General features: G+C 39.5%; 1 protein-coding gene across 5 annotated transcripts in view; it reads right to left on the reverse strand.

Moving 5' to 3' along the window:
* Positions 1–12,594, reverse strand: part of PRKAG2 (protein kinase AMP-activated non-catalytic subunit gamma 2) — a 231,560-nt gene that overhangs the window by 23,612 nt on the left and 195,354 nt on the right. For all 5 annotated transcript variants that reach the window (XM_075082282.1, XM_075082286.1, XM_075082283.1 and 2 more), the window contains one exon: positions 8,717–8,826. In XM_075082282.1, coding sequence (XP_074938383.1) covers positions 8,717–8,826 — 110 coding nt within the window. The remainder of the gene's footprint in view (positions 1–8,716; positions 8,827–12,594) is intronic.

Genomic DNA, 12,594 nt, shown 5'->3' on the forward strand with positions numbered 1-12,594 from the left:
CATGGCAAGTTCTCTGGCCACCCAAGTCTTGGCAGATCTCCAAGAGAGGAAAACAAACAAAAAGAGCCTCAACCACTGTGTAGTCTTCAGATCCCAGGTAATGCAATATGGTCCACTGGAGAAGACCAACCACCCAGCTTTTCACCTGAACAGTGGCTTGTGATACAGTATTTGGGAACACAGACAAAATACAAAGCTGAAAATACAGTACAAGCTAAGTATTCTCCAAATACCAAGAGCACTTTTGCTTTGAAGCAATTCACATCCAGATGGCAAGGACATTTAAACACCTTCAGTTGAAGAGACGGTAATCTTTGCAAATGCAAGATCTGAAGCAAAAAAATTTCAGGGAGATGGATCAATTTTCCAGAGAATCTCCACATCAGCTTTCCAAGCTCTCAAGAGGAAACTGGAAAACACTTCTAACTTGTGATCGAGGGATAACACCTGCTATTGGGAAACAGTTAAAGTTCTGGCAGGAATTGCTCTCTTTTTCAGGGGATCATTAATTGTTTTGTCTTTGTTTCTAAAAACATGGACAAGAAAACATTAGGAAGGATAAACATTAACTTGCAATCCTTTGTTTGTGTGTTTGTTTTGGGTTTTTTTTCCCCTTCTTCAAATAAAGCTGTAATGTCCAATCCAGACAACTTTTTAAGTTACAGAAAGCTACAGTCCTGTAAAGAAGTTATTTTGAGAAGTTAAAAACATCTTTTATAGTGCATATAGTAGTTCAGTGTTTTTATAAACTGGCTTGTCTGGAGGGACTAAACGAGCATGCAGGACTACAATCAACCATCTGAGCCTGATGACTGTTGTATTCAAATTCATTTTCCAATTATTTTCTTCTTTGGTCTATGAATTTGGTAGAAGCATTTCCTCCCTGAAGGACTATGCCTGTAAGAAAAAAGGCTACTTAAGGCCAAGCAGGTCTTGATGAGAAGAATTTCCTCCTTAGCACTCCCTCAAGTAGAGAAAAAATGGACAAACGTGTTATTAACCGAGAGGCTACATTTGCTTTAACATCTGAACAACCCCAACCAACTAACATCCAAAAGCAGCTCCTCTAGCTTGTGTTTAATTTTGGAAAGCTTCCATGAAACCAGATCAAAATTCAGTTCTCTTCTCCATTCATAGGAGATGGAAAGGGAACACTCTTGGTAGATGATTCACTATGCACTCTATGGCCATTAGTAGTACAGTTTAAGACCTGACAGAGTAATAGCCTTCAGACCCAAGCCAAACCCCAGAAAGCAGGTACTGTGTCCACATGCAGAAGTCTTCCCCACATCACGTCCACATGGAAAGTTCCGAACCCAGCTGAGGACACCAAACTGAGACCTCAATGGATACTCTATGTCAATGTGCCCATATTGTAGCTGGCAATTAAACACCAATTAAGGTGTTGGAGACAACACCACATGTGATTTAATCAGGACCTCTTCTAGATAGCCACTGGTCCATGATAACAGTCAATTTTTATTCCACCTCAATAAAAAATAAGTATCTGCTGATACTTCTGCCTGCTGTTTGAAGGGAGTCTCAGCATTCTAGTCAAAAAAAAAAAAACCACAGCTCTGTTTTCTGGGGCAGGGGGGAATCACTTCAAGCCACAATTTCTGCTGCTAGATTTCATGCCACAATGGGCTGAGAGCAAGACATTAGGTAAGCCTCATCAGCAGAGCCACTGGGACCAGCTGCATTGGGAAGGATATAGAAATTCTTTCACAGATTAAGATCTTACCAGAAAAAGTGCTGGTGGGGCGGGGAAGGCAAGAAGAATTATGCATGACTCTCAGCCACACACAAGCACCTTACCTACACCTTGTGTAGACCAAAACATTTCTGCTTAATTGGTACAATGAGCTCTTATTATCTTCCTCCAAGATCCAGGAATGAATGCTTCCTGTTGGTTTTGAGAGCTGCAGAAATTAAGCTCTTATGCTTGTTGTGTACAAGCAACAGGAGCAGCTCTAAAAAAAACAAACCACAAGAGTCTTCCCCTGTTATGCTACTGATTTCAGCCTGATCTCAGTGAAGGGAGCTTTTATGTGGCCTGCTCAACTGCCTCAGCCCACATGCCAGTTACAGGCTAAATTACATTATTCTCGTACAGTTCTGTGGGACGGGTAAGCAAGGAGGGGCGTTCACACTCCTCAGAAATGCAGACAGTACATTAGTTTAAATTTAGCAACTTTGATGAGAAAAAACCTCAAAGCCAATTAAGGAACAGACAGTCAATCCTTTTGTAAAGCTGTGAGAACTATGTTGTGACAGCAGACCCAGAGTCTGCTGTGTGTTTCTGGAAGCAAAAGATTCTACAGCATTCTTCCTGGAAGTCTGGTCTATCTCATTACCTTGGAGAGAGGCAACACCCCAGTCAAGAATGACCTGGAGGGAACAAGAATAATAAATCCGTTTACTGAATAGAGTCAGCACAAGGAAGAGAAATACAAACCTCTTCCACTTCTAATGTGGAATCCATTGCACACTCTGCAGAAGTTATATTTACTTCCGGCTTGTTAAACCACTAAAGAAGTTTCCAGAATATTGTTCCAAATATTTTTCTAGCTATGTGGTAGGAAAATAAGTATTTGAGGTCTTACTAGAGTGTGACAGTTACTGACAAAAGCCTACATTAGTGGTAACATCTGGTCTATTACCAGCTTAGATAATTTCATTACACAGAAAGGTTAAATAATCTAACCTTCAAGTCAGAAAATTGTCCAAGATTTCTTCATGATATAAAAGGATCTTTAGGATTTAGTATTTAGATATAAAAGGGTTTTGGGATTCTGAAAGCTTATTTTGATGACTGTTTCCACATAAATATGATTTTTTATTAGTTTATGAAGAAGTGCTGGACAAACACTTTAAAAAGAGCTCCAAGGTCATGGTGGGCAAAAGCTATACACATTTTAGTATTAAAACATAAATTCACTTCTAACAGTTATGAGTATCATTTAGCCAAAGGTTAGGCAGAGCTTTGCACACCACAAGATCTTATACAAACTTCAGAAGACACAGCCACTACATTTGCTATCGTACCATTCCTGCAACTATTGATTGCTGGTTGATACTGAGCATGGAATTCTGTCTTATACTTACCTTTTACATTCCTCTTGGAGGGTTAATTGCTCTGCACTACAATATAAGCTAATCCTTCTCATCTTTATGTAGGCTGGGCAAAGTCAAAACAAATTAAGTAATAAATTTGTTTGAAGGCCAGACAAAAATCTGGCCTTAAATAAGCTTATAGAGCTAAGCTTCAGAGGCTGCCATAAACTAGGTAAGAGCCATTTCCTTTAAAAAAAAAGCAGACAGAATTCAGGAGGGTGGGGAAATACATTGGTCTCTGAAGAGAACATCACAAAGTCAAATGTATACAGTAACAAGGAAAGTCACATTAGTACTAGAGAAAAGTAATCCAACTGATCAAACGTGAGCGGAGTGTTATATTTTGTTGACATTTGAATTTAATACAGGAATTACTAAATTTCCTGTTTTCCTTCAAAGCACTAATATCAGTTTCAAAGGCAAAGAGGATCATATTGCTGTGTCACTCTATGTGCCTGATACAAGTTAAACCAACAAACAGAATGTAAAGGCAGATCTGGATGTCACCTTATTTCCCCAGACCACTGCCACATTAAATGCCTTAACACTTGCAGAGTACTCAAATACCGTGCTGAAGACACAAGCTGGTAACCAGTAAACCTGCATTCAGCTCAGTGCCTTCCTGGAGTCTATTATAAAGATAATCCAGATTCATCTATTTAATAATTGGGGTGAAGAACAATAATAAGTGAATGCTCATTCACAGAGTAGCCCTTTAGGGGACAACCCTCCTAACCCCCATCAAAGGGGCTGTGAAGTGTTTGTTCTCCTATCGTTTGCATCTTGGGAGATGTGCAAGAAATTTTAAAGAAGTTTATCCACTATGAGCTGCACACTGTTGCAACTTGCCTAGTTTCCCCACCATCCAGAGTCAAATTTCCAAACTTCACAGGATAGCTCATAACATCTAATTGTCTCTTGACTCCCTTCCTGGTCAGATCAGGCTTTAAACAAGTTTATTGAAATGTGCTTCAAGCAAAGATAGCATCTTCTCTGGGAAGAGCAAAAGGCTGGAGCTTGTCACGAACAGGAGTATTCATGGGTCACAGGCAGGGGAAAGCCACAGCACTCAAGTGGAGTTCAGTATGATTCTATAAATCTTTATGAGGAGCAAATACTTACAGGCTACATCTGTATTAGTAAGTTAAAGGGATGAAGGAACAGTCCATTGTTGGTCTAAATCAAGAGACCTGTGCCAGCCAGCACTCTCCCAGACTGTATCCGCGACTTCTCAGGGTTCAGCACAGGCTAGGGACCATTTTGGGTCGGCAGACTAGATGCAGATACTCTGTTTTGGAGGGAAATACAAGCTGAGCTATACTAAGGCAAACTGAGCTGTGCCAGTTGGCCTCAAGCAGGTAAACAGACTTTGGCTCAGTACATTTTATTTATTATGGATGTTGCTCAAGTCTGTGCCAAGTGACACATTCTCCAGCTGCAGCACAGCACAGTTCTCCCTTACCATATGATCTGACACCTAATGGAAGTGCATGAGATAACCGCTGCTTTCACAATAGCCAAGTGCAGGTGCCAGTTGCACAGGTGTATTCCTGACATGGAAGAACAGATAGGTGTGCTAGCACTAGAAGCAGCCAAGATGTTTGGTAGCTGCTGGAAGCGAGAGGCCCCCATGCCTTCTGACTGGGCATAAGACTAGAATATAATACATTAATAATTTAATGAAAATAATACAAATAATAAAATAATAGGCAGGACTGAAGAGACTGTCAGCCCATTCCTGCTTCTCATTAGCTACTATTTCTGCTATTTAAGGCCTTCTTTCTGTTTCCAGTGTAATGGCACCTTACCATCTCCTCTCTTATTCAGGGTTAAAACAAGATTCACAAATCTTTACACTAAATCCCTCAAAGACATTGGACTAAACATTTACTTTTTCATTTACTTTTACTGCTTCAGCAGTATGACTTGTGCCACATTATATAAGTTAACATCTCCAGTTTTCCCACAGCTAGCCACAGTTTTAGAATACTTTCCACAGTATCTCATGAATAATTTACCAAGGTAGAAACATGTGATATGTGCTATGATTGCTGACCAGTAGAGGGAGACGAGATACTGTAGTCACATAAAAATCCAACAGCAGAATACTTCAAAGGATGCCATTAGAACACACCGCAGATCCATTTTTATTTCTTTCTTCCATTGATTGCTATGAGCTTATACTAAGGGATGCAAAACATGAGCTCTTATATATTCTGGTTTAGCTCTAGAACTATTAAAAACCTGAAATCAAATATTTGAAGAGCATTTTCAAGGCATTAGGCTTGTTTTGCTTGTTTGTTTTCTAAATTAGGAGAAACACTTACTTGGGTAGGGGTGAAACAGATCCAGGAAAGACAAATGTATGCAAAATTCTCTCAGCTTGAGAGGATTCATGGACACTGACCATTTCAAAGCTGTGTACCACATTTATAAAATAAGCACTGGTACAAAGTCCTGAGGTACTGGAAATATGTAATGCATACATTAAAAATGAAAACACAAAGAACATTCTAGAAGTTTAGTTTGGCTACCCTTATTAGGTAAATTCTCTACCAGGTACTTATTTATCTGTTTTAAAAAAAGGTATTCTACTTTTATATTCCAGACACATGTACGTGCACCAGCCACACTCCTCAAGATGAAGAAATATAATGTGTTTTGAAGATACTGAAGACGGAACATTAATACAAGGTGATAGGTAAAGAACTACAAAGGGAAATACTGAAGAGGAGTATTAAGAAGACCTCTTAGCAGTGTAGCCCAGGGTGCACATTCAGATGAATCTGTTTAATGTTTCTTTAAATAACCCTGTAATTTACTAGCTTTGTGAAACCTGCAAAGTTGGAAGACAGTGCTAGTGCTGGAAGAGGACTACTGCTTTACAATAATATTATGACTCTATAAATCAAGAGTAATGAAGCTAGGATTAAACATAATGCTGCAAAGTCCAAAAAATGCAGTTTGGAGAAAAAATGCTCCTCACCAGTAATCCAGGTTCAAGATACTGTCATATAGTAGAATCTGAATGACTAACTACAGACTCCCCTTCTACCACCACGGCTTTCAAACACCTGGAGAAGCAGACTGAGAATATGACCCCATGATGATAGACCAAGGCATGCCTTGTTCTTCTCCAGTTGTAATCCATGACCACCATTACAGATCCCAAATGAGACGTGGATTTTGGTGGACTGTTGGTGAAAGTTTTTCCATTACCATTAAGTTACCTGTTTTCCTTTATGGTGAAAAATCACAAGTTTCATTCACTTACACTTTACTTCTCCAAGTACTACCTCACACTGGCTTACCAACTGGAGATGAAACTCTAACGTCTTTACATTAATAGCATTATCTCAACACAGCTCCAGCAATGAAAACTGGTATCTGCCATGATTTTATGTAATTCATCAAGAGGTCTGGGGAACGCAAAAGGAATGGGTGACCTGCTCCAAGGGCCCCAAGACTAACTGGTTCATAAAAAGATGAATTTTCCTTATTCCAATTGCAACAGTGACCAAGCTCAAGCCTTTGACCCAGGTGACCACTAGCAGCTGAGAACAACAGGTTGTGGGTCATGCCAACAAGCTGCAGGTAACAACTCCCAACAGATTATCTTGTAGCGTGAAAATAAATATCCCCTGGAATCAAAAGGAAGCTACGAGTATTTGAGAAGAGCTGCAAGAGTGACAGTAAACACTACCATCAGAAATCTGACCTTTCAGGTCAAAGTAGTCTGAATTCTTTAGTCCAGAGTTGACAGTCATTCTCTCTTTTAGGCAGAAAAAAAACCTGCAGAACTTTTTCCCTCCAAGACTGTGAAAAAGTCAACACAACCAACCCCTCAAAGAGGCAAGGTTCTGAGAGACAGAGAAAGAAATCCCTCTAAAGGAATGTGGCAAGAAGTATTCATCAGTACTGTATCTAAATGTGACAGTCTTCATTAGAGCTTACAGTGCTTGCACACAGCCCATGTGACTGGTGGAACACAAGAGCAGATGCAGCTGAAAGACTATATCAAAACAAGAAGTGGAATATACAAAGAAAATCTCTGTAGAGCTGATATCTGTGTGCTTGAAAGGTCTTGCTCTGAGACTACAGGCTACCGTTTTCCACCTCTAATCACAGGTGAAGTGTCATTTCACTACAAAATCCAGTGTCCTGTAAAGCACATGGAAGAACCCTAGGGAAATAAAGGCAACTGTTCCATTGATACCAAGGTGCTTAAGGATCAAAAATTTCTAGAAGCCTGGCTTTCCGAGTAAATGAGGAAATAATCTGACACTGGTGACCAATTGTTACTTTCAGCATTGCCTGCTTGGCTACTGGATCAGTTAGCAGCAGGAAGTCCTTTGGCACATGGGCAGATCTTAACCACAGCCCTGCTCAAGTTTTAACATAATACTCATACTGGATAGGATACTTACGTTTATGGACTCAGCCAATGTATGAGAGGCAACACACTGAAGCCTCAGTGTGATCAGAGTCTTAAGAGAACCAAGAGATGAAGGGAACTCGCTCACTAGCGAGATGCTTGGATAATTGAAGAGTCCCGTGTTGAAGTTAAAGTTTCTTTTTTTGTACTCAACAGTAATTGCAGGTCCAGTGCTTTTGGCCATGCTGTAGAACTCGAGAAAGATGCTGTTGGTCATTGTACAAGTAGACTAATACACGTGCAGTACTCTTGATCCACCTAATTACTTTGCCTTGTTGTGCAATGTTAGGCTTTCCAACTTTTAGATCACAGCACTCAATCTAGCATTATATATGATTAGCTGATACACAAGATGGTTCTGTGAATGTTTTAGGACTAAGTATCTATTACATGGTTGCCTCTGACTGTGGAAAGCTGAAGTCTAATTGAGCAGTACATTCCAGACCAAAATTACTTAATGGGCTTAGTTAAGACAGAATTGGAGCATCTTTAAAAGGAAAAGCACACCGAAACAAAGACCAGAGCAAGCCAAAACATACCAATTGCAAAATCCAGGAAACAAAGAGAAAGCCACAGCTTTCTACCACACTGCAGAACAGATCAGTCTGTTTCTATAGCAGGCAGCTAATGCCTTCTTTTGGCAAACAAACTCTTCAGACAGAGCCAACAGTCTACCAGATGATTTACTGATTAAAAGCAAAATGAGAAACTGAAAACAAAATTTTTCTGGAGAATGTAATAATTTGCGTAATTAAGCCATCCATTTTAGTCCTAAATTGTCTTAGCAACATAGTGGGAACAGGCTCAAAACACCTGGATGCTCTTTAGCTATTGCACAGGGACTTTTACGTAAAGTGTCTTCATGTAAATTCTGATAGCCATGAAGAAACCAATATAAGTTTGGGCTTGTCTGAAAGGTTTTTAGTGATTCCAACGGCAAAACAAGTTACATCCTCTCCTTCTGTTCTGCTAAGGAGTCTTCCCCCAGCTCCTCCTCCAGTATAACATGAAAGATACAGTTGAAGCAATATGGGTTTGTACAGTCAAAGCACAGCAATATAGGAGAATTTCTCTTCAAGAGATCAAATTTCATTTAATACTCAGGAAACACTTAAAAAAAAAAATGAACTGCAAGCAAAGGCAGACTGAAAGGAGAATACTCACTTGTAGCGTAGTGTCGAAAACAACAAGCTTGGAGCTTGTTGGAACAATGTCGTAACACTTGTGTGACCTCATGAATCGCACATAAATGTCACTTTCCGATTCTTCAAGTGCTGTAAGTAAAAACATTATGTTGCTTTATTTAAGTAACCATTAAAAAAAAAGGTAAAAAACATGCCAAATCAACCTAATGCCACTGCAGAAGGGTGACCCTAAAGCAAAACTCAAATTCACACTTTCAGATCTGGACAGACAGTCATAGTTTTTACACTTTGCATTTCAGACTCATCTTTCCTTTCAAATTAAACAGAACAAAGACAAAACGCATTGTTCTTCCTTGATGAGAAAGGAATTCCATACTGAAAAGTTGTATTTAAAAAAAAATAAATCTTGTTTTTCTAACAGCAAGCTATTGGAATATGCATCTGAACTCCAGTTACGTACAGAGGAAGCCAGTTTGAAACTTAAGTAGTGCCTTGCTTGACTAACTCAGGCACCTGAAATTACTATTTCTCCAGTCTCATCGTTCTCCAGTCCACCTTTCACTTAGTAGTTTTGTATTTTCTAAAGGGGCAGCAGGCAAATTTTGTAACTAGTTCCATTCTCTCCACGCTACTTCATATATGGCATCACAAACATTTTAATTACAAAAGCAGGATCCACTTTGCTTGAATGGTTTTAGCATGGCATATCTGTAGCAATGACAAACAATCCTGTCCATATTAACTTAAATTTATGTTGCATTTGTCAGAGTTTAGATGCATATGCACACATTCCTCAGATCTCTGAGTTTGTTTTTTTGTTTTGTTTGGGTTTTTTTGTTTGTTTTTAAAACAGTTTGACCCTCCATTCTTTGCAGCAGGTATCTAGAACTTGGTAAAGGTTAACCCCTCCATCAGATATGTACCCTTTGGACTAATAATGGACAGAAACTTGGTCATATGTTAAATCTTTGAAGAGTAGATGAAGAAAACAAACAAAGTATCTTGAAATACCTACTGATCATCAAAGAACTTCATATTTGGAAGCTAAAAATCTCAAAATCCTCATTTGCTAGATTGGTTCAAAATCAATCATCTAGCACTGGACAAATTATTTGTCACTTACACAGAGTGGCTCAGCACAGCTTCTTTAGCCCAGTTCTACAGAATCAAAGCCAGACCTCCCCTGCAAGTGGCTGCTCAAGGACACAGGCACAGTCCCTTCTACACACTAAGCAAGTCCTTCATGTCCAACTCTCATTACTCTTTAAAAAAAGAAAGAAAAGGAAGCCTTTTCCCCACTGAAACACAAGCAATATGAAATAGAAGTTCCACAGGAATACAGAAGAGAGTCCAAATGAGAGGACACAGAAGAAAGAAAATAATTTTTTGGATTTATGTTCCTATAAAGGTCAGGACCAGAAGTGAAAATAGCAGGAGCTAGGAAAAATTGATAAGAGATTAGGAAACCACGTGAGCAAATTGATAGGGAAAGGACTAGGCAGACTTGGACAATGCTGGTGAGAAGCAACCCTTATGAGATGATCCCAAAGGGGAACCGGTACTGACTCACCAAGGGCATGTACAGAGAGGTTAAAAAGGGTAGTTTGGGACAGAGAAACCTTTACGTAACTCCATGATATACTAACATCATCCTCTAACTTCTGCAATAGCATAAACAGCTACAGTCTGTATGAAATTAATTTAATGACCCATGACAGAGTGAGTTATTGGGGGTTTTTTGGGTTTTGTTGGGGGTTTTGGTTTGTTGGTTATTTCGTTTTTAAATACCAAACTAGAAGCAGGGAGAGGATGAGACACTAAGCATTAAAAACAATATTATGAGAACATTGAGATGACATAGCAAGAACTCTGGTCTTTAGGAAGTTAAAGTTGCTTCTACAACCACAAATGCAGTCCCTCTGTGCAGTATCAAGAGTCCTTATTTACTCCAATCTCAACTTTTTCCACAGGAGTACATGGCAAGAACTGCACTTGAACTGGTAAGTCAAATCACCTGTAGGTAAGACTAGCTACTAACATGGTCAGTAACCATTAGAGAGACACTGCACTGTCATGTCTTTCCCCAGCACTACAAAAATGACAACAGTCAGCCTACAGAACAGGACAAAACCAATTCCTTCCAATTTTAGTCCCTTTCATTAGCCTCTTTCATTAGACACATTCCAATTGCTGCAGCAAGACAGACAGCGGTGCAACAGTTCTGAATCACCTGCAGAACAAGTCTGTTCACCATGCTGACTGAAACAGAGGTTCTCCCCTTTTACCAAGTATCCAGAAACTACTACAAGTGTATGTACCCAGGGAAGTTACTATTCTGATTCTGAATCTGTACTTCCTGTTGAGTCTGTAGCCTTAACAATGTGACTTTATAAACAATTAAGTACCCTACAGGTAGAAACAAGCATAGGAACACCTCAAATATAGTTGATGAACTACAAAACAGTAAACTATTTTTAGCTGAAAAAAATACATGCTCTTAGTAGAGAACATCATTGCTCATTTTAGTCTTGCCAACTTACCAACAGTTATGCAAATTTAATTATCACAATAGCAATCGCAGTACCTGTGAAGCAGGACACATTGCCAGGTTTAATCAGGAAAGGCTGTTAACAGCAGCCACAGCTAAGATCTCTGTATTGGCCAGCACAGTGAAAGCGTGTTTATAAACCCTGCTCTCACTTACCATACAACCCTACTCTCCAAACACAACTTCAACTGGACCTCAACAACCCTCACCCAATTCGGGTGCATGGGATTGGATAGGTGCTATCTCACCCTGCGTTGCCTTTTAACTCAGAGGAGACACCACAAAGCAATGCTTCCCAAACTGACACTGGAAAGTTTTAATTAAAATTATTCAGAAGCAAGAGATAGTATCTGTAAGCACTGCTTAACACCCATATAAACAGCTAGGAAACTCCAGCAGGATCTGAACAAGGATCTAATTGTCCAGCTGGAACTGAGGTTTATTTCTACAGAAGACCCTTATACTATAAATAAGTACAATGCACTGCTTTATTAGTTACTAACTAAACATGCAAAACATAAGCAGCACTGATTTAACTCATATGTCCTACATGACTTAATCTGAAGTGCCTGTTGGAAGGGATATTTAAGACCCTCTAAAACCTTCAACTATTTGGGATTACTAAACAGATGCTGTAGCCTAGTTCTTTGTACAGGTATGGTACATGCATTATGTATATACAGCTGCTCAAAGGAGAAAAGGTCTCTCAGGCTGAAGGCTTGGCACATCTCAAGGATGCCCTCACACCCATATTTCCTGCACAACACAAGTGGACAGGGCATTGCTGTCTTCATAGTTCCTCTGGCCTTGCAGAGCACAAAAGTACTGCTTTTGGTTGTATCCAACCACCACTCTGCTGCAAGTACAAATAATCAAATATAAACACCCTAATCTCCATTAGGATATTTCTACTTTATTACCCAATTTATTTTCTAGTTGCAGTCTTATTTGTTTTTCTGATAAGTGCTCATCCTTTCTGGTTACTGTTAAACTTTTGTAGTCTTATCCAGTACCTGCAAAGCAGTACTCCCTTCAGATGGCCAAGAACAGATGCCTTTCAGCGTGACTTAATCTCACACAGCCTCTCCATGTCATCTCTGATCTGCATAGACAATCTGCCCAACATGTAGGAGCTATGAATATATATCGGCCATTCTTCCACCACAAAGTCAGTAATTGGTGGACTACATGAATGTCTGCATCTTTGTCATATCAACAAGAGGTGACAAAAATCTCTGCTCCTGCTTGAGGAAGTGACTTAGGTATCCAAGATCAGATTTGCCTAAGATGCCTCATTTGCAGAAGCCCCAGTTACACTAATTTAATACTTAAGATGTCCTAAGCTGTGT

The sequence above is a fragment of the Phalacrocorax aristotelis genome, chromosome 2 (genome assembly GCF_949628215.1).
Source record: "Phalacrocorax aristotelis chromosome 2, bGulAri2.1, whole genome shotgun sequence".
In the NCBI taxonomy this organism is placed as follows: Eukaryota; Metazoa; Chordata; class Aves; order Suliformes; family Phalacrocoracidae; genus Phalacrocorax; species Phalacrocorax aristotelis.